The 23,761-nt window shown below is 34.6% G+C and overlaps 1 protein-coding gene across 1 annotated transcript; it reads left to right on the plus strand.

Annotated features, from left to right (window-relative positions):
• Positions 1-8,981: 8,981 nt before the first annotated feature.
• Positions 8,982-20,862, plus strand: LOC145249769 (uncharacterized). The gene is made up of 2 exons (XM_080111693.1): positions 8,982-9,109; positions 15,466-20,862. The coding sequence occupies exon 2, from the start codon at positions 15,741-15,743 to the stop codon at positions 19,254-19,256; it is 3,516 nt and encodes a 1,171-aa protein (XP_079967819.1). The 5' UTR covers positions 8,982-9,109; positions 15,466-15,740; the 3' UTR covers positions 19,257-20,862.
• Positions 20,863-23,761: the final 2,899 nt, after the last annotated feature.

A 23,761-nucleotide genomic window follows, 5' to 3' on the forward strand; every position in this document is an offset into this window, starting at 1 on the left:
AATATTTATGGAGCAATTCTGGTTTCTGATTGGTTGGTAGCAGAACGTGAATAATTCGATTCGTCAGTTCCTAGCAGCATCGTTTATAAATAGAATCGCCCGACTGTGTGGGATCATACCCCATTATGAATCAAAATATTGCAACATACCTGTTGAGCTATCCTCTTAAATAATCAAGTTATACCCAATTTCCATTCTTAACGATAACTACACTGTTGTCCTGATGACTACTCATTGAGCCTTATCCTTAAATAGCCTCCGGGCCTTGATATGTGGTGACTCCCTTGTAAAAATAAACAAAAAAAATACTTTGTCTTTGTTAAAAAAAATCCATTGAAAAAAAAAAGCAGTCATTTAGACACTTGTTAGTCCCTGTTTATTTGTTTTCTCATGAGGGCAGAGTTAGGTCCAAGATCGATTTTTAATGTTGGGAAATCCAGTTCTATCAAGGCAGATACTACACTTCAGTTTGAAATTGCCTTTTTATTATTATTTTACATGTGTCCAAATAGAAGATCTTCTCTCACTCACTCTTTTTTAAAGAACTTTCATTCACCCAAACAAAGCACAATGACATTGAGTTGTAGGTACTACTGGGAATAAGGGCTTACATTTATGAGGATATGCAGCAAGATGTTTGTTCACATAATATTCGAATTTCTGTATTTTTATACAATTGATGAAAAAGGGAGCAAGAGAGAATACCAAAGCCAAGTGGTTTGAAGAAAGAAGTTATTAAAGTAGAAAACTTTCTGGCTTCTGGGGACTTTGACAGTGAATAGATGGAATTTTGCTGATTGACAGGTTGGTTGATGGTATTCAGGTTGAAGTTCGTTGGAGCACATTCCACTGAAGTACTTGTAAAACAGGCAGATGAATGCAATATTTGGAGCGATGGGATAGGGGCTGGATCTTAGTAGACTTTGTGGACATTTTAGGCTAGAACCTTTTTTTGACCCTGTCTGAGAGGGAGATGCACCAGCTCATGTACTTCATGTATAGTCGAATAGTGACGTTATGTCACATCAAAGATTTACTATACCAAATCATGGTACGAAATGTAAACTTACTTATTTTGGTGATTTGAATTAATCTTAACTTAAGAGTCATAAATCAATAAAAACTACTGACTTGACCTCTGTCCTCTCTGACCTTGACAAAAGAGAGGTAAGTGGCTCAGTGGTTAACAATATGGACAACTTGGGTGTGCCAAGTGTGAAGCCAGATCATTCCACAGAAACACTTTCACTTCGGGATGTTGGCAACCATCATATGGTTCCTCCCATAAGTACCGTTCTAGAAAGAATTCTTCCCTAATGGCTAGAAAATTGCCTCTGTGGTTCCAATGTTCCATACATAGAGTATTGTTGTCACAATTGGATTGGTGCTCCAACCATTGGTTTCTCCCTCTTAGATAGCGTTAGTAATGAATTATGATTGCATGTCGGTCAAGGGTGATAACTCAGCATGACAGTGTTATTTTCAGTTGTCATCTACCTTTTCCATTTGTGTTTACGTTTTGAGTTTTGTTTTAGGTTTCGTTCTGTATGTTGGAAAATAAAGTCTCTTCATCCCTTCAAACGATTTCGTGTGATATACCTTATTTACTAGCATGGGGGCAGCAATTTATTTACCCTCATTCACTATTCTGAAAGAGTAAAAAAAAAGAAAAAAAAAAAAAAAGGAATTTTTATTTTCTTTGAATAAGGAGTATATTTCCCACCAACTAATTGGTCGACCACCTGAAGGGATTATTGTGATGAGAAGATACTATTGAAGCATCTCTTATCCATATATACCAGTTGTTCAAGTATATCTCAGTCAGTATGTCTGCACGCGCCCCAAGCAATGGTGCCTGGGAAATAATGAAACTATCTCTTCCTTTGAGGCATGGATAAATAACCTCGAATATTGTCTGTTTCTTGATAGCAACTATGCTCATTCCTTGAGACGAACTGGGAAAAGAAGTCATGCGCTCATCACCACCAGGGCTTCACAAATGCTGCTATAGAAATATCTGATATCAACAGACCTACTACGATCCCCCAAAAATAATATTGTGGAGATGATATTGGTACAGGTGGCAAATTACTGCTTCAGCATATCACAGAGTGCCATTGTTAAGAACTCAACGTCATTAAAAAATGTTTAGCAAACCATAAGACAACATTATGGCTTTCAGACTAGTGGTTCTCACTACTTGGACTTTGATTCCATAAGGTTTGAACTGGACAAACGCCCAGAAGGGTTATTTCAGAGACTTGCAGCCCTCATTGATGACTCCTTATTAAACACTGACACCAATATATGCCATCATGACAATGTTCCAACAGAAAATCGTATAGCTCTCACTTGATTGTGCCTACTTCATCCAGCCCTCCCTAAATTAGTCCATAAATGTCATGGGATGGAGTTGAGATCATGCACATAGGCATCAATCAAGCCTGAGATCTCCCTGGCATTGGATTCTCTACTTGAGGCGTTGGGAAATGAGGTTTCTGTGAGCCAGACATTTACTTCTCCACTTTAATATGCTAGGAAGCCTCAACCGAAGAAGACTTGTCCACTGTGTAGTCAGGCTAAGAGACCCAACAAAAAACATTTTTTGAATGAATGCATCTACCTTCCTGAATCAGACCGTGGATATATGACCAAGGCTCACCAGATCCTTCACATCTTTGATGATGAGGTCCCACTTGTCCACAGACCTTAAACAATTTATATATACAGAATGAAAATATGACAACCCCATGGTGAGTGGAAACTTAACAACCCCTGTACATTGACATGTTCTCAAATCATCATCCAGTATGGATTGTTGTGGACAAATGTGCCACCGGGAATATGATCGACACTCAACAGCCAAGTACCTGGGCAATAAAATCGTAAAAAACTTCCCAGCCTGCCAAACAAGCAGACGGATCCTCCCTCCTCAATGTGGTTGGAGAGACCAGGCTTAGTCTGGAAAGAGGGGACACAATGTGCTTCTTTGAAGGCCTGGTTATTGAGGATCTTGATACTGAGATACTTGGCAGTGTCCCATTCATATGCAGTAATCACCTGTCAGTGAGACCCACTAGATTGGAGATATGGATTGGCAACACACAAGACTGGTCAGACGTGCTCATGTTTTATGTACCCCACTTCAACAAATCACAGTGTGGCCTGGCGAGTACTTGGAAATCTCTGTGCCCGATGATGAGGATGACGAACTTGCCATTGAGCCTTGTTGGGATTCAGGGCATCTAGTATCAGTTAAACTTTGGCAACTGCCCATAATCACAAGCAGTGCAGGAGGAAAAGTGTGTCTTGTCAACAACACCAGTGAATCACAACAAATACATAGATCACAACACATTTACCAGGCTATATCCACATTCATTCCAGCAACATCTTCTGGCATCGTGAGTACCAACTTAACTTCAAGCAAACACCATGACAACATCGCTTCCTGTGTGGTCATCAACCCAGATGACATGTTATCCTCTGCAGAGAAGCTGAAAGTTCAACAGCCTAATTTTATTAAGTTTTCAGAGAATATCTTCCTGAGTATAGCGGCTCATTTGGTCATTTCAAGGCTTCCATTAACATGGGTCCTACTCAGTCACTCCAGCTTCGAGGCTGACTTCCTCTATACAATGGAAACTGACTCCGAGAACTACAACTTAAGTTCGATGAGTTAGAATACATTGGTGTATTTTCCCGTCCAGAAGATATTGAAGAAGCAGTTGAGTATGTGAGCCCTTTCTTCCTTGTCAAAAAGCCTAATGGAAGACATCACCTAGTTACTGCATTTTCCAGCATTGGTCGATATGCAAAGCCTCAGCCATCTGCCATGCTGAACATTGACTCAACTCTAAGGAAGATAGGTCAGTGGCGATGGATTATCAAAACCAACCTCACTAGCGCCTTCTATCAGATCCCCTTGGTAAAGGAATCCATGAAATATTGTGATGTTGTGATCCCTTTCAGAGGCATGCATGTCTATACAAGATGCGCAATGGGTATGCCAGGATCAGAAACAGCTCTGGAGGAACTAATGTGTAGAGTACTAGGCGACTTGCTGGTGGAGGGATATGTGGCAAAACTTGCTGATGATCTTTACTGTGAAGGGAACAGCATTGAGGATCTATTATCAGTTTGACGTAGAGTCTTTGCAACTCTATCTCTGGCCAATTTAAGACTATCCGATAGCAAAACCACAATATGTCCTAAGCAAACAACCATCCTTGGATGGATATGGTCAGAGGGATTCTTGTCAGCTGGGCCCCACTGTATCACTACACTTAGCTCCTGTCAACTTCCCAAGACTATGAAGGGTCTATGATCATTCATAGGAGCCTACAAGGTCTTAAAACGTGTCATTCCTAACTGTTCTCACTTTCTTAGTCCTTTAGATGAAGCCACAGCAGGAAAAGAGTCACAGGAGGCTGTGAACTGGTCTGACAACTTATGTGAGGCATTCTTCGCTGCTCAGAACCACCTGACTTCAGCAAAAACCATTCATGTACCCTGTCTTGCCAGCCAGTTGTAGATCGTGATTGATGGTTCTATTGGTGCCCTGATGTAGGCAGACAAAGGAGGGAGACTACTGCTTTGTGGTCATTTTTCTGCAAGACTACACAGCCATCAACCCACCCGATTACCATGTGAAGTCCAGGCATTGGTTATTGCTGTATTGATCAAACATTTTGGCCCATATCTGATTCAGACAAGACATCATCCCACTGTTCTCACCAATAGCAAACCCTGTTTTCAGGCCTATGAAAAGCTCTGCTGAAACCAGTTCTCAACCAGCCCCAGATTAACATCGTTCTTGTCAATTGTCTGCTGTTTCCGAGCTTCCATCTAACATCTTGCGGGCAGAGCGAACTTGCCTGCTGATTTTGCCAACCATAATGCTCCAGAGTGCAGGCAGCCAACATGTCAGGTCTGCTCCTTCTTACGGGTGCAGCAAGAGGTCGCCATGTTTAGGACTTCTCTTGTGGAGATAATTAAGGGATCATCAGCCCTCCCGTATATCAGCCATCCCAAATGGAAAGAAATTCAAAATGAGTGCTCAGACCTTAGATGAACACGGACACACCTGGTGGAGGGAACTCGCCTGTCAAAGTGACTTAATGATATTAAGGATGTGAACAGATATCTTTAGATCGCCACATAAGCCCAAGAGGCCTTGTAGTTGATAGTCGAAAGGATCCTCTTCTCCCACAATGAGATGTTATTATTGTCCCGTGACATGCCCTACATGCCTTACTGATGGCACTGCATATTAAGCTGTGACACTCTACCAAACACCAGATGGAACAGGTAGTGAGCCGGTATTTTTATGCCTTGGACCTGGCTGAAGCCGTCAACAAAGTTGTATCCTCATGTTACCAGTGCGCTTCATTAAACAGCTCCCCACTCGTAGCTGTTCTTCAGTCCTATGAAGACCCCCCCCCCAAAAAAAATACACTCGGGCTTCAGTTCGCTTCTGATATCATTAAGAGAAATAGACAACTGTTTTTTGTCTTATGGCAGTATGTCAGTTTGTTTACTGTTGCACTCCTTATTCCAAATGAGCAAAAAGACACATTGCGGGAGGCCATTCTAAAGAACTGTTTGCTCATCAGACTCATCATTAATTCTCCTGCTGTCATAAGGACAGACTAACCTCCCTCCCCCCAGCTTTAAATCCCTTAAAAATAATGGGTTTCTGCTCACTCACTATTTCTAAATAATTAAAAGTAACCCTAAAAAACTTAATTGTAACCCTGTTGCTGAAAGGGCCATTCAAGATGTCCAGTGATAGCTTCTCAAGTTGGACTCAGCTGGTTCGCAGATCTCCACAGTCTCCCTCTCTGTAGCATGTTGCACATTGAACTGTAGGTTTGGATCATTTAGATTGTCCACTAGAGAAATCTTGTATCACAGGGACCAGTTTATCAATGAACGCATCCAATTCAATGATATGGATCTTATAGAAGAGCAACATCGTTGGCGTAAGACCAACCATGTTTACAGTGAGTGATCTAAAGCTCCCAACCGCTCACATAAGCCTTTTATGAAGGTAAATATCGGAGACATTGTGTACCTTCACAGTGACCTATCAAAAAATAAAGGACATGCGTGATACTTAGTTTCATCCAAGATGAGTGGATGTACATTCGAGCCCTTAGTTTCATCCAAGATGAGTGGATGTACATTCGAGAAAAGGGCCAGTACATACAAGGTCCACAAAGATGATTGCTTCAGGGTCCCCTCTCATCCAGGTAACAGCCTAACGATTAGTCTTGAACATCCAGATAGTGACGAGGAAGATAGCGATCAGGCCTTGCATACCAAGTCTGCCATCCCTGAGACAATTAGCAGCATAACCAACGATAAGAGGTTACTACAAAGCAGTCAACCAACCAGCTAATCCCTTATTGTGACTGAGGAGAAGATTCCAGTCAACTCCTCCCACAGAACAGACACAATACATCTCATCTCGTTGACGGTTGATAGACAAAGACATGCTCGGATGTAAGGCGAAACCATCCTACCTGAAAGACTATGTTACTAACCTTTTGTGACTGGCTCTTATCTTGCCCTTATCTTGAGAAAAGAGAAAAGAAAACAAAAAAGGCGTCATACCAGTATTGAATTATGATCACATATTGGTCAAGGGAGATAACTCAGCATGATGGTATTATTTTCAGTTGTCGTCTGCCTCTTCCATTTGTGTTTACGTTTTGAGTTTTGTTTTGAGTTTCGTTCTGTATGCTCGAGAATAAAGTCTCTTTGTCCCATCAAACAGTTTTGTGTGATATACCTTATTTACTGGTGCAGTCTCTAATCTAATAGGTCAACATTGTCTACGAGCTCCAGCCCCTGTCTCATCACCCCCGCTAGGTACGGGCAAAAATGGGCGGGCAAAAATAGGAGGACCTAGTTTTGAAAGCCGATTGATCATAATGTTTTTGTAAGTTTCTGACTACTTTTTTATTGTATTTGAAAGATTAGAAACTAAAGTTAATTTCCTAAAGGAAAAAAGTATTTGTACACGTAAAAAAAAGTTATGAAGAATGTTTTCACGGCGAGTTAACCAATTCAGCTAAATTTGGAAGTTATATAAATTAATTGTAAAAATCCTTTAAAAGATAAATATTAGTTTTCTGAGTCTATTTCAAAGATAATTAGTAAAGTAAAGTCCTCAAATATTGAATTAAATAATAAAAAAAACACCTTGTTTGTGCAAAAATAACTTAATTAGTCCTTAAAAAGCAAGTAATTTATCGTTGGCGTTCGCCAAAAACGCAACAAACTAAAATTTTGTAAACACGATTATAAGAAGGCCAAAAATTTCAGCCATTTGAAACGCTGTTTCAAAATGGAGTCATTAGAGTAAAAGGAGGTGGTGCCCGGAAAACTCGTCCCGGGAAAACTCGTACCCGGAAAACCCGTACCCGGAAAACTCGTACCCGGAAAACTCGTACCCGGAAAAATCCCCCCTTTTTGCTAGGTAGGTAAACTGGTCCCTTATTGAATAAATATCGATTGAAAACACATTTTATTACCGTTCTTGAAGGCGATTTTGTGTCATTATGAAACAAAAATAAAGAAAGAAAACACGTATTATCAAAGAAAGCAATTATTTTATTTAGAAGAATTAATTTAGTTTAAATAATTCTTGTTTTATTACAAAACAACAAAAAAGAAAACACGGTCTTATGTAATTTTGGTACCACGCTAAAATAATAATTTCGAAAGCCACTCTTAACATGGGGAGGGGAGCTTATCGTTTAAAAGTCATTTCCGAGGCACTTGTGCAGCATGCAGCAGCACTTAAAAATATACAAATTCATTGCTCGGTGTCAGCGCGTTACTTACGGTAAATTGGTGGGGGGGGCGTTACTTTCGGAAAAAACGGTAAATTAAACTGCAGAAGCACCTGTTGGGGTTTGTTTTACTGTACACATAGATTCGAAAAAGTTGTCACAAAACAAATATAGAACAAATAAATGTTATCAAAGACAAGATAAGTTATTTTTCTACCTAACTGGATATGTTTTTAGTGTTTATATTTAATGTAACATGTTTATTCAGCTCGAAAAACATACAGTGTTTACCGATGTATTCGAAAATTCAAAATGGCGCCCGACTCTCTCTCGGAGACGGTAAGTTTGGGAAAAGGAGTTATAAATAATAAAAAAAAACAGTCAAAATACTGTTAAAAACCCGCCGAAATTTAAAATGGCGCCCGACTCTCTCTTTGACACAGTAAGTTTGGGAAAAAGAAGTTATAAATAAAAAACTAGGCAAAATACTGTTAGAAAATCGCTCACTATATGTTACCGTGACATAGGCTGAAATATAATCGGTGGGTTTTTAATAGTATTTTGCATATTTTTTATTTTTAACTCCTTTTCCCAAACTTACCGTGTCAAAGAGAGAGTTGGGCGCCATTTGAAATTTTCCAATACATCGGTTTAATCGATCACTGATTTTCGAGCTGAATAAACATGTTACATTAAATAAAAACACTAAAAACATATGCACTTAGGTAGAAAGCCTTTGATAACATTTATTTGTTATATATTTGTTTTTGACAACTTTTTCGAAAAATTAACCCTTTGAATAAAGTGTCGAGTTAACTTCAAGTCTGACAAAATGCCGGCATATTTATTTCTTAAATTTTAAAATATATTTTATAATAGAAAATAACTTTTCGTTTAATGGTTTGTTTTTTTATAGATTTAAAAACACTACCACCACCACCACAAACAACAACAACAACAACAATCATCATCATCATCATCATCATCATCATCATCATCAAAATAAATCAAATTCATTAGAAAATATATAAATAATAATTAAACCATAGAATAATAGGTAAATTATAAAATAACGCTACTAAATAATATTAATAATAATTTTAAAAAAAGAACAAAAGAAAAAAAAAAAAAAAAAAATCTGATTCATTTTAAAATCGATTCGTCTTGATTTCCCCCCTTTTTCCCGACAAAATAGGAACCACCATTTTTAACGTCAAACTTTCTTGTAAATCATTTTCGGTTATGTCTTCTTTGTTGGAAATTCATGCCATTTTATCAGCAAAATGAAATATTAATTTTACTTAAAGGTGAGTTTATATAATTCATATTTGTTTAAAAAAAAACAGACAACTATGTATCAAGTTTGATTCTTTGTAGTATTTAAATTGATGTTATATTACTCGGTTGAATTGATACTTCTGCAGTTTACAAACCGTGCTGAAATAACATAATTTAGAAAACCATTCATAACATGGGAAGGGGAGCTTTAACTATTCTGTAATTTCACCTAAATAATTAAAAAACAAAACAAAAAAAAACCCCGTAAAAGTTGATTATAAACTTTAAAAAATGCTATAGCGTGGTCCATAGACTCCAAAAGTGACGTAATAAAAGTGGGTAGAGATACAGAATAGTTAACAAACGCTCCTTCCCCATGTTTAAATGGATTTTTGAATGACATTATTCGAAACCCTTTAATATGAGAAAGACGGAGAACTCTAGAAATGTGACGCCGTAACGATGATATTTTAGTGGATTTCTATTCGTACTTTAAATTTACTTTAGAGAAACTTCAAAACTGTAAAACGAATAAAAAAAATGTTGGAAAGACTTTTTTTTTTTTTTTTTTCAGAACAGAATCAAAAAAAATTTTGGGGGTTTGTATTACTGTACACATAGATTCGGAAAAGTTGTCAGAAAACAAATATATAACAAATTAATGTTATCAAAAGCAAGATAAGTTACTTTTCTACCAAACTGAATATATTTTTGTGTTTTTATTCAATGTAACATGTTTATTCAGCTCGAAAAACATTGTTTACCGATGTATTGGAAAATTCAAAATAGCGCCCGACTCTCTCTTTAACACGGTAAGTTCGGGAAAATGTGTTATAAATAATAAACTAGACAAAATGCTATTAAAAAACCACCGAATGTATGTCAACCTATGTCACGGTAATATATATTGAGCGAGTTTCTGACACTATTTTGTCTAGTTTTATATTTATAGCACCTTTTCCCAAACTTACCGTGTTAAAGAGAGAGTCGGGCGCCATTTTGAATTTTCCAATACATCGGTAAACAGAATGTTTTTCGAACGTAATAAACATGTTACATTAAATAAAAACACTGAAAACATATCCAGTTAGGTAGAAAAGTAACTTATCTTGCTTTTGATAACATTTATTTGTTATATATTTGTTTTTTGACAACTTTTTCGAATCTGTGTACAGTAATACAAACCCAATTTTGTTTTTCATTGGCGGATACTTTAAAATTCGAAGAAAAAATTGTCTAAAACAAAATTAAAAAAAAAATACACTACAGTACTTTTTTTTTTTTTTTGTCTTACGTAGTTTTTAATGCGGTTTACAAAAACATAAGCACCAAACATTTTTGTTTTTCGTTCTTTTTTGCGGGAAGGGGATTCAATTATAGAATGGTGTGGCTTAACAGGTGCTTCTGCAGTTTAATTAACCGTTTTTCCGTAAATAACGCACTGACATTTACCGATTAGAACACCATTTAACATTTCTCGGGGATTTTACTGTTTACATTGAGGGAGGAGGCGGGGGAGAGGGCGTTGGTAGTGTTGGGGAGCGAGCGCGCCCCAACACCACCTCCCCCCTAATGGAAACAGAAAGCAGTAAAATTTTAAAATGTTAAAATGTATTCTAATCGGTAATTTTTTTCTTCGAATTTTAAATCGTTCGCCAATGAATAATAAAAAAAAAAAAAATTGGTACTCATTGGACGTTGAGTTCCATGGCGACCAGTATAAAAAAACAAGCGGAGCGGCGCTCCCTAAGCACACGTAACGGTTTAGTTATTTTTTCGTTTTTTACCCATCCGCAAATGTTATTTTAAAAGTCGATAAAAAGTCATTTAAAAAGAAATTTTAAAAATGTCTGTAAAAGTGAGATATTAATAAATGTTTAGTATTTTTTTTTTTTTTTAATATTCATAAAGAGTAAAACTTTTTCAAAATAAATAAATGTGACAAATAATCGTTTAGTTACTACGACGTCAGTAAAAAAAAAAAATGGTGTTTGTATTACTGTACACAGATTCGAAAAAGTTGTCAAAAAACAAATATATAACAAATAAATGTTATCAAAGGCAAGATAAGTTACTTTTCTACCAAACTGGATATATTTTTTGTGTTTTTATTCAATGTAACATGTTTATTAAGCTCGAAAAACATGCACTGTTTACCGATGTATTGGAAAATTCAAAATGGCGCCCCGCCCGACTGTCTCTTTAACACGGTAAGTTTGGGAAAAGATGCTATAAATAATAAACTAGACAACATACTATTAAAAAACAACCGAATATATGTCACGGTAACATATATTGAGCGAATTTCTAACAGTATTTTGTCTAGTTTATTATTTATAATACCTTTTCCCAAACTTACCCTCTCCGAGAGAGAGTCGGCCGCCATTTTGAATTTTCCAATACATCGGTAAACACTGTTAGCTTTTCGAGCTGAATAAACATGTTACATTAAATAAAAACACGAAAAATATGTCCAGTTTGGTAGAAAAATAACTTATCTTACTTTGATAACATTTATTTGTTATATATTTGTTTTTTGACAACTTTTTCGAATCAATGTGTACAGTAATACAAACCCAAAAAATGTTACGTGGGTATTATTATACAAACACCGTGACAGCGAATTAGTAAAATCTTTTACGTAGTATTCTGTTACGTTTCGGTGTGCTGAACACGAATCTGAAAACTGGGTTAGGGTTAGGGTACATTTTTTTCTACTAATTCGCTGTCACGGTATTTGTATAAATTTACCCATTTATTTACTGATAATTTTTCACTTTTACAAATATTTTTAAGAAATAAATGTTAGCAAAGTTAAGATGCTGAGAAATTGTCAGTAAATGGTTTAGTTACTTTTTTTTTTTTTTCTTTTTTTACCCATCCGCAAATGCTATTAAAAAAGTCGATAAAAGTCATTTAAAAAGAAATTTAAAAACAAATGTCTGTAAAAGTGAGACATTAATAAATGTTTAACTTTTTTTTTTAATATTCATAAAGAGTAAAACTTTTTTCAAAATAAATAAATGTGACAAATAATTTTTTAGTTACAACGTCAGTAAATACAATGTTACGTGTGCTTGGAGGGAGCGCCGCTTGTTTTTTTATGCTGGTCGCCATGGAACTAAACGCCCGAGGAGTATCAATTTTTTTTAATTATGTTCTGAAAAAAGTCTTTCCGACATACCCTCCCCCACTTGGAGTGCTTTTCTTTTTCGTATAATTTTAAATGTTCCACAAAAGATTCGTATGCCATGTGAAAAGGCAGTTCTCTACGTGAAGGCACATTCAACAACCGTTGTTTATGCTGCCTCGCGCGCGTAGCTGTAAAATGTTGAAAAGTAGTTCGTGGGTTCAGGGGTTAATACCATGGAAACGGTAAGTTTGCCCCAGGTTTGAGTATCAGATTCGTTGTCAGCGACCTCGATTACCGCTAAAAAACAAATTATAGTAGTCCGTGTTCTGTTGTTACGTAACCGCTATATTTACCATTTTTTTTCACTTAATTATAGATGAATTTTTTCACTTAATTATATTAATTTTTCACTTTCTTACTAAACTGCGCGCACGCGCGTAGTCACTTGACGTTTTTACAAGGTGCATAAATACATGGACATTTTAAATGACAAATATTTTTCATAAAATAAAGTTTTCACCTCATTTAATAGTAAAAATATTGCTGTCAGTAAGTTTTCACAAGCGGTTTACAAAAGCACACAACACACCCGCCTCCGCCCCTCCACTGCCTTATCCAAATGTAAACACAGAATTTCTGTGAACTGTAGATGTATTCTACTCGGTAAATGTCGGCACGTTACTTATGGAAAAGCGGTTAATTAAACTGTAAAAGCACCTGTTAAACTACATAAGTTCTACAATTAAATACCCCCCCCTTAAAAAAAAAGAACGAAAAACATAAAATATGCTTTTGCTGGACTCACAAAAATGCGCGCGTCGCTTTTGCCTTCTCTCTCTCTCTCTCTCTCTCTCATATATATATATATATATATATATATATATATATATATATGGTAGTGAATACCACTAGAGAACTAAATGGTAGCAAAGTCTTTTTTTTTACGTTTGAAATCACTATATAATGGGTATAATATAAGAATCCATAGAGAATTGGCTCAATAATATATATACAAAATCTGCATAAATGAAAAAAGTGGGCAGCCTGCTACTATATAGTTTTAAACCTGTCTGTTCACAAACTCCTAGGGTTTTGGAAATAGAATCTCCCAACAAAATTCACAACTCCAGTTTAAAAACAATTAACAGAATTTTGATTTTCTTTGTTAGTTAAAATGGTACTCATTTTCATAAGTTGAATAGCAAACTTGCAAAATGAGATTCTTGCCTGACCAAGCCGAAAAAATTTAACATCAACGCAATCCTTTAGCTAAGAGACCAAACCTTATCCAAAGAGACACATTGGCTCAATTGATAACAAGTCCTCAGAAAAACCAAATGACTCCTTGAACATTCAACTTCAACTGACTGCCACGCCCTCAAAGAGCTGGCTTTTACTGCCTTCCCCTTCCCATCCCTTGAAATCTTTTCACCCCTGACTAAAAATTTTAAATTCTGGTCTTTGTCAGTGGTCACCATTCAACCACCCAGAAGCTCACTACTCGAGATATCCACTAGAGATAACATCAAGACTGTATCCAGTCAAAGGGACTTATCTGCAGATAATCTCAGACATTGTTTTTTTTTTCAAATAGGTTGGTTTCCAGCACGATTCTCCATTTAACGAGATACTTATTTTATTTAAAAAAAAAAACCTATCTTGGTGGCTGGACTCCAATAGAAAATTTTCAATTCTCTTTGACCCCTCTCCCTTTTTTTTTTACTTTTGCCAAGTATCTATCCTCTGCAACGCCTGCTATTCACATGCACCACTGAAACATGCAGCCCAGTGCATGTTTACACTTTATAAATTTTATAAATTAGATTAAAATATTGTTTACAAATTTTAACACTTGTTGAAGCATATTAAAAAAAAATATATGGTACTCATTAGTGATTGGATGATTCCAAAATTCTGATACAAGTACTGATTCCGATTTTTAAAATTAACATTTAAAGATTCAATGCTTTTTAAAAATGTTCAAATGACTGTACTGTGAGTATGTGATAGAAAGAAGAAAAAAAACAATTAGAATTTTGAGTAGGAAAGCAGTTATGCACATAAATTTAATGTAAAATGATTATCATTTCTGGCCCATTCTAACTTTATCTTTACTCAAATATCGGAAACAAAATACTGGTAGAACATAATATTTTTGTTTGATTCTTGACATTTATTTGATGCTTTTACCAGCATTTGTCTATTTTTCAATTTTGAGAAGTTTTCAAGCGTTCTTGTAAAAGGTTTATGGAGAACTATTTTTCTATTCAAATTCAACAGAATCAACACAGTCGTTTTGAACTAAAACATGCTTTAAAATAAATTTAAACACTAATAAACTTCTCCAGGTAGTGAGAAATCTTGCTTTCAGTAACATTTATTTGTTGCATACTTGTTTTTCATCTCTTTTTGTTCTGTTAGAGTAATAAATGCCCGAATTGCATTCTCCTTTTGGGGAAGGGATCTAAGTTTAAATGTAGATATAATTTCCTTTTTAGTTGAAAAAAACTTCTAAAGATTTTAATCTATATTTTTCACTTGGGTCCAAAACCAAGTAGTACCATAAAGATTAATAATTTCAGAAGAATCCAATAGCAGACGATGGTGTCTAGACTGCACCAATGAAATTGAAAAAAACCTTGTCTTAAGCATTTAAAATCTTTTGAACTGCTTAAAACGTTTAGTGAATATATGCTAAAAGGTTTACAAAGGGGTGTTTACAGTGATGTACCAATAAAAACAATAAATTAGACTCTGAGAATCATGTTAAATCTAGGAGTGGGATTTATAACTCATTTCATGGTCCTTATTTTCAAGTTTCAAATGAATAACTTCTAATGATTTTGTGTTCATTTCATCAAAGAAAAATTAAAAGAATCATTTGGAATCTGAAATTAGGCTCCAATTAGTCCGATACTGATTCAGATACCCCCAAAAGTTCTGATTTTTTCCGATTTCGATTAATCATCATAACACTAGTACTTATGCACTTATGTTACCGTGCTGAAATATTTAGAAATCTGTTCTTAATATGAAGAGGGGAGGGTTTTTTGTAATTGTTCTGTACTTTCACCTAATAATTTAATTAAAAAGATATTGTAAAACTTGAATTCAATTCAATCTGAAAATACTATTTAAAAAAAAATAGTATGGTAGCATAAGTGTGTAAACACCCAAAATATTAATATATTATACATAAGTAAATAAAATATTTGTATAATTTTTTATTTTTTATTTTTTATTTTTTTTCAGTTGGTGTTCTATTGATGATACAAGTTTATACAACCGGTTTGGATTTGGATGTTTCTGAATGGATAAATCTGATTGGTTAAAAAATCTGACATTTGTTTCTGTTAATATCTTATGAATAGACCAATGTTGATCTTTTAGATATCAAATAACATTTTATTTATTTATTTTTTTTTAAAATCTATAAAATTGTAAAATATATTTACATATCCTACTTTTGCTGAACATATCTTTATGAAAAAATATTTGATATTCAGAAGTTAACTTGAAAATTATTCATGGATACAGATTTTGAATCCAATCTGCTTTCTATGGATTACCGGACACCAACTATAAGTAACGACCAATCAAATAAGTTGGTTCAATCGGAATTGAAAGAACAGTTTGGAAGTGAGAAACCCGTAAATAACATGGGAATCACCCAGCTTTTTGATGGAGCTGTGACTGTATTAAATTACACAGAAACTCAGTTTCCAAAAATAAAGTCCGATTCTTGCCAAATCCATGCAGTTATTTCTGATGGTGATTTGGATTCTGATGAAATTCTTAGTTTTGATGAGGAACGTTCTAATGTCGAACCAGTATCTTTAGAATTAGAACTTTCTTTATTAGATTACAATCTTGATTCAAGTAGTCCCAAAAAAGTTACGGATCCTGACAAAACTATTTCAATAATGTCTGATTTATCTTCAAATACTTCAAAGTCGTCTTTATTGACATCTGGTAATATGGAGCCAATTAATGGCTCGAGCTGTACGAATCAAATGTTAATCAATTTTGATGACTCCTCATTAAGCTTGGAGAAGGCATCAGAGTCTGGTGCTGAAATGAAAGTGCCACTCAAACTTAAGTTGAGTCCTGAAAAAAATGGCACTAAAGACGATCACAGATTTAGCTGTGCTTATCCTAATGAGGGAATAGTTAACAGTGGTGCATCTCCTATTAAAGAAATCTCAACTGACTATCAAAATTCCACTTCAATTAATGTTACAAAAAGCAACATTTTGGCAGTTGATTGTACTTCATTTGATGACAGAAGTTCTGGCAAACACGTAACCATTGATGATAATGGCATCAGTGGAAAATTAGTCCCGTCGGAGTCTGTATACAAATCGCAGGAAAGATTCAATGATTTATCCTACAGAACTCTTACAAAAATACCAAACATTTTAAAGGATTGTGATGATAATGTATTTGATTCATACTTTGGCCAAGAGATTTTGTCTCTAGGATCAGTGAAAACAGATTTGTCAAACCCTCGATCAGAGTTAAAAGATCATTTGAAAGAGAACTCTTCATCAGACATGTACACTGATCCAAGGTCACTTTGTTTGCGTGGAGAGAGTTTAACTTTTCCAGTAGATCAGAACTGTCAGTCTGTTCCAAAGAAAAATTCTTGTAGTTGTCGTCCTCTCGTCAAAAGCAAGACATCTTCATGCTTTGTACCATCCAATGATTTTAAGAAAAGAGTGAATAAAGTATATAAGAATGAAATCCCTTCGCCTTTAATTGCGGTAATGCCTGATGGAGATAAGATTAAAGTTCTGAATGATGACACTGGTTCCTCATCATCCCAGGAAAATTGTGTTTCTTTACACATAAAAAGTTGTCAGATGGCTAAGCATGAAGTTCTCAAACAAAGTTTGAAAACTGATGTTAAAGCAGAACCTGAAAAATGTTTAAAAAATGAAGACTTGCAGATTCTCAATCTCACTGATGTGTTTATAAAGGAAGAGGCTAAAATTTCTAAAACTACTAAAACACCTTTGGAATTTTCTGGTGATTCTTCAGTTATAAAGTCAAAATTATTGACCATTAAGGATCATGGAAACTCTTTGACTGACGGGAATAATGTTCAAAAAGATAATCCAAAGTATTTGTTTGAAAGCTCCAGTCTTAAAGTAAACACTACATACCTGGATTCAAAGATTTCAGCTCAAGATGGGCAGTTGGACGATTGTCCAGACAAAACTACTCAAAATCCGCAGCAAACAATGGATGAGTATTTAAAAAATAATCCAGAAAATGAAAGTTCCAAATTAGGTAATCAGTGTAGAAATTCAAAAGATGCAGATGTTTCGACTTCATCTTCTGGTGAATTTAATCAATTTTGGAATGGAAGCCAGCAACAATCGCCTCAGACTAAATTAAAGAAAAAACCTGAAGAATGTGTGGATGCTACTTTCAAGGATAGCAGCTCAAGAAGTCTAGAAAAACTGATGTTAAAAAATCCATTGCCAATGATAATTTCTGTGAACACTGATGGCGGTAATCAAAAAAGAACTGTGACGCTGGGCAAGCAACTCACAAAGGGAGAGAACTTTTCTGTTACTCTCGGAAATAAAGATGACCCTTTAAAATCGTCAAATAAGACGGTGAAGGTTAGCAATCAATCTGATAACCTGCAGATCAAGATAAATTCCAATTTTAATAAAACTAACATATCTTTAAACAAATCTAGTTGTCAAAATTCTAAAAATCTGCCTAAAGATTCAGGTACGATAACAGGTAAAATTCCAACAGTTGTTTCTTTGACTGGCCAGTATCGGATGACTCCAGGGAAAACTATTATACAATCCAAGATTGCAACTCAAAAAAATACTATGACAACACCCATGGGTGTAAAAAAACGTAAGAAAGCAAAGAAGTCTTCTGCAAAGAAATGTGTCAAAGCTCTTCGTTTCTTGTCTAAAAAGATGGGCCTTTCATTGAACGCTATTGTAGAAAGTGTTAAGGTCAATAATGCCTCTACTGATTCCCAGAACAGTGCTAAGACTTCCTTTGAGAGTGTACCGAAAGCCGGATCGAACAGTTCTTCGTCTGTTTGTAAACAAACAAGACAAACAAATGATGCCAATGTTAAGTCTGAAGGTACTTCAAGCAAGCGAAAGTTTGTTAAAGCGAAAAGGGGTTTGTACAAGCAAAAGCAGGAAGCCCTTTGTGTGGACAAATCTGATGTGAATGATCGACTACAATGGGTGTGTCGGCGTTGGAATGTAGACACCCTTTCTAATCAAGACATAAACTTAACTACAGCATCCTACATCCGTAGGAAGCTACCCGTTCAGGAAGCAACTTTCTTTCAAGGCTGCTTAGAAGGCCAGAAAGATTACACGTTAGCTATTGTTGCTCCAAATCGCAAAAGAAAGCTCCATAATGATGATACCAATATTGCTGATTACAATGCCAGTAAGAAACGTCGACTTGGTGATGAAATTGAGTTGATACCAGATAATGTCGAAGAGTTGCCACCTGACCGGAAACTCATTGGCAAAAAAGCAATTGAGCTTTTAGCAACAAGTCACACGATGTGTTTAATTGCTCTAGACAGACAGCGAAACGAAGAAATTAACATGTTTAATAAACAGTACAGCTATCTGCAGTATCAATTACAGGAAAAACACTTTCAGGAACGACAGTATTATAATTACTATCGGCGTTTCGACCAGGAGGAGGGGTGGTTTCGCCTTCAGAATGAACATCATTATCAGAAACAACAGTTTCACATTGCCATGAAAAGCCGACACAATGACTTGATAGCAAAGTTTGCTAATAAAGCAAATGAATATCATATGCTCTATGATACGAGCATAGACAAACTGAAATCGGATTTGTCTACAGATGAAACCGATTCCGGCTATTTGACAGTTGCTCTTCGCATGGGTCCTAATCGGAGAAGCGGCTATAAGACGACACATCGCAATGTGTGTCTAACATCGCAGGTAGCTTTGGCTATGATTATAGAAGATGAAATTTATGATTTATTTTATAGTCATAAGTCTGAATTTGACTAGAAATGCAGTCTTGATCATTTGTTATTTTTATACTTTTGAAAGTCTGGAAATTCGTTTTTTGTCTTCTGACGCCTCATTTTTTATGTTTACAAACATAGATTATTTATAGGTGTGACTGACCCCCCCCCCCCCCCGCCCTCTTCATATTTTTTTGTTCTCTAAAATCTGAGCAAAGTTCCAAGTTTCTAAAATTATATATATATATATATATATATATATTTCAGAAATATTTTTCAATTATATTTCACCTTTTATGTATACCAATCTTGAGAATTTATGAAGCTCAATGTAATTACAGAGCATATAACAAATAAATGACAAATCTATATTCCAAGTTACATAATATTGACCATTTTACAATTTATTCCTTTAAATACTTGACATTCACAATTCTTGACAGCATCCATTTCATAGTACAAAATCATTCATTTAATTATGTCAATCAATGAATCTATTTTGCCCTTAACTTCTCAGAAGAAATAGCACCTATCAACCCATCAAAAGAAAATAAAATGCATATGGACATGACTATAAAATCCAAAAACTGGAAGAGAAATTGCAATTACCTTTTATTTTTCCTTTACTTACGCCATTTTGAATAATTGTAATATCTACAACATATGTCTATATTTACTGAATTTATATGAAACAGATTCCAATTGTGAATGTCAACGTACTTAAAGGAATAAATTGTAAGATGATCAACATATAACTTGGAATAGACTTTTGTCATTTATTTTATATGATACTTTAGTACTGGGTTGATGGTTTTATTGTGCACTCTAATCTGTTTAACATTGATTATTTAATTTACAAACACTTAAATGCAATGGATTCAAAAAATGATTCCAGCAGTTTTGCCTTGTTTTGATTTTGACCTTTTCAATTTTCTTTACTCTTTTTCTTTAAATTTTTTTTAGTTTTCCAAGATTTTAAATTTTCCATTTTAAAAAAAAAAACTTTTTGTTCTGTCCCCCCCCCCCCACAATATTTTGTCTGATACATTTTGTGACATAAAAATTTTACAACTTTAAAGCCTTGAATTAAAAATCATGTTTCGTTTTTAAACTGATTTTGTTTCTTTTTATATTTACTATGGTTTGAATATTTTATGGCTGCTTTGGGTTCTGAATTTTTGTTTTTTCATTCAAAATTTTAAGCTTCTAAAATATGCAATAAAAGCAAAGAAAAAAAAAATCTATCTAAAAACAGTAAAAAAAATCTCTTAAGTAAAAAGAGGCTAAAAAAGATCAACTAAATTAAGTGAACGAGATGTTCAATTCAGGTTGCTCAGTCTGCTGCTGACTTTTAACATCTGTCTAAAACTAGCCCTAACTTAAGGGCGTAGTGGCTGAAATGTGAAGATTTAAGGAGCACAACTGATTGCAAATTATGCATATACCAACATTCCTTAATCTGAGAAAATTAAAAAAATATTTTTTTCCTTCTATGGAAAAAACAACACATTTTGAAAAGAAAAACTGAAAATTTATAATTCGAAACTATATTTTCAAGAATACTATATTGAAAAGAATAAAATAGACCAAAGTTTGTGTCAGACGTTTATATTAAAAAAAAAAAAAAAAAAAATTGTTGAAGGAGGGAACTATTACATTAGTAATTTCCCCATTTGTCCGAAATCTTAATGGGCTAAAAGTAAAATAAAAGCCACCTCCTCCACATTTTTAGTAAAAATTTTAATCTTTATTTTTTTGTAATTTTATTTTATATTTTTCATTACATATTTGTAATTTCATTTGGAATTGTTTTTGTATTTATTTGTCTAGCTTTTCTTTCGTCTCCCCCCCCCCTTTTTTATACGAATTTTATTAGTAGACTGATAACTATGGATGTTTTAAAACTAATATCAGTATTAGTCTAGACACACCTTTTCCTTATTGGATAATCTGTTATGTCATACTTGAATTCACACACGCAGAGGAAGTGGTCAGTCTATAGAAACTATAGAACTCCACTTGAAGTATTGGGGTGGGTGGGTGAGTTTCGTTAATTTTGAAAGCAACCTAAATTGAAAAAAAATGCTCTTTATAATAAAATAAAAAAATTCGGCTGTTTTAATAAAGCGTTTATGAAACTTTTTTTTTCATCTTGTATAATCTTTCTAATTTCTCTGACTCTCCTGAACATAATCTGTCTAAGAAACAACCAGTGGTGACAATGGTATTCATCTCTTATTCTATAAATGTGGTGTCTCTTTCTGATGATACAACAACAAAAACCACTCCTATATCAACATCAAATACAACTTTTCTAGGATAAAATTTGCTCCAGGCTGGTTGATTTGTTGATCTAGTGGTCCCCATCAATTTGCTGTTTTGCTACCTCATTATAATGAAGCTTCCTATTTCAATGGATTCTTAAGAACTGCAAGCTTGTGGAACTCTCTTCCTACTGACTGTTCTGCCTATAGCCTTGTTTTTTTTTTTTTTTTTTTTTACCAGACTAAGGTCAATAGGCATCTCCTATCTTTGCAATAATCATCTTGTTCTTTTAGCTTTATATCAAGTAGCTTCACACCTTGTCTGGAGTAATTTCCATTAAAAAAAATGGTGGTATTTATATTTATCTTGAAATTGATTTAGCGAAATTGACTTCATGCTAACTGCACACTTTAATAAGTAATGCTATTTTTTGTCTTAAATTTTTTCTAACTTGTGATCTTTCAAAAGAAGTGTTCATTTGTTGGCAATTAAATTTCTGCTGTATTTTTATTTGTTTTTAATTTAATTAGTTCAATAAAAAAAATTTAACTAATCAATAATGTATTACCCCTTTGTCTTTTTACCGCTTCTTTCCAATGTTCAGCAAGATGTTTTTGAATTTTTGAGGTGAGGATTGGTAATTTGGATTATTCAAACTACTGTTATCATCTTGAATGTTATTTGCATAACCTCTCGTTTAAGGTTCCTCTCAAAATTCATGCTAGAATTGTCTGCAAGGACCTGTAGTATAGTGTACTAGGTAAAATTCAATTGTAAGTGACCTGGAAGTTAAGGGTTTAATCTCCAGTGCAGACAATACTTAAAATAAAATTCCGAATTACTTAGAACTTTTACCTGGTCATGAGTGACAGAATGAGAACATGCTACCTCCATGGATTAAAGGATTCTGTTTGAAATTCTATGCAGATTCTCAAGTTCGACAAGATATACCTGAAGAAGGTTGGAGATTACGTTAGCCAAAACGTTGTGCAAATCTCATTCAAGATGAGAACAATTGTCTAAATAATACAAAGTTCAGCAAGATTTTCTATAGCTTGTTGGTAGTAAAAAAAAAAAAAGCAAAAAGTTGAAAATATTTTTTTAGCTTCAAATTCCATTTAGATGATCTGAAAACAAACAGAAATTAACTTAATTTGCCCTGCACCATCCCCAAAATAGATTAAAACGATTCTAAATATAAAATTATCAAAAAATGAAACACTAAACAATTACACAACAAAAAAATGAGGGGGGGGGGTGGCAGCAACAATGAGAACTAAGTTGCCAAATCAAGATAAGAAAAAAATAAAGGAAATCTACTTTTTCTGGGTTTTATTTTTTCATTTCATTAAAGAAAAAAATGGTTTCATCCTCTACTGAAGAAAAATAACTATTTTGGTCTCCCAACAATAGGAGGGTGGACCTGTAAATTTACTCTTGTCTGTTCGTCTGCCTGCACTTTTCTCAATAGCTACACCTTGGAATCTTTTGAAATTTTGCACAAACATTAAACATGATATGAGTAAAAAAAGTAATAGAACGGATTTTCCGGGAAACCTCTGGTTGCTTCCCTTAGGGGTGCCTTTCGGGTTAAAATGGCTAAAATTGACACCTTTGTGCTTAAAAAAAATTAATGCCTTGGATTTTTATTAAACTTTCTGAAAAGTTGTAACTAATGGGTTTTTATATAATTTTGTTTGTCTATACTGTGTGCCCCAATGGTTCTTTTAGGGCTAATAAAAACACTCTATTTTTGGGACTATTTTACCATATTTGTCCAAAATTTTCTGTGTATGTCTATTTAGCAGTTTTATGTGGTGCTGAACTTAATTTTAAATATGTTAAGGCCTTGGGTACTTTTGGGGCTAAATGGGGGGAGCAAATGATGAACTTAGTGATTTATTTTTTTGCATGGTGCAGAACTCAAATGTTAAGGCCTAAAGCTGCACTGTTTGTTTATTTTCACCAGGATTTGATGTCCCCTGGGGACTTTTTTGGGCTAAATGGTGAGGGGGGGGGAAGAGAGCCCTGGTTCACTGTGTACTCATGGGGGACCATGTGTGCGTCACTTCACTTTTTTTTTTTTTTTTTTTCGTTTTTTTCCGATATACAGGAGGATGAGTTTAGCACATTTCATGACTAATATTTTCCACAAATTATGTGTAATAAATTTATATCATGATGCATATAAATGTTGTTGGGTGGGGGGAGAAAATCCACTTTTCTATATTTTTTCGTCTAAAAAAAAAAAATTTCAAGTTTCATCCACAATTAGCGAATATA

This window comes from Euprymna scolopes, chromosome 28, assembly GCF_053919585.1.
Source record: "Euprymna scolopes isolate OS-2025 chromosome 28, ASM5391958v1, whole genome shotgun sequence".
Taxonomy (NCBI): Eukaryota; Metazoa; Mollusca; class Cephalopoda; order Sepiida; family Sepiolidae; genus Euprymna; species Euprymna scolopes.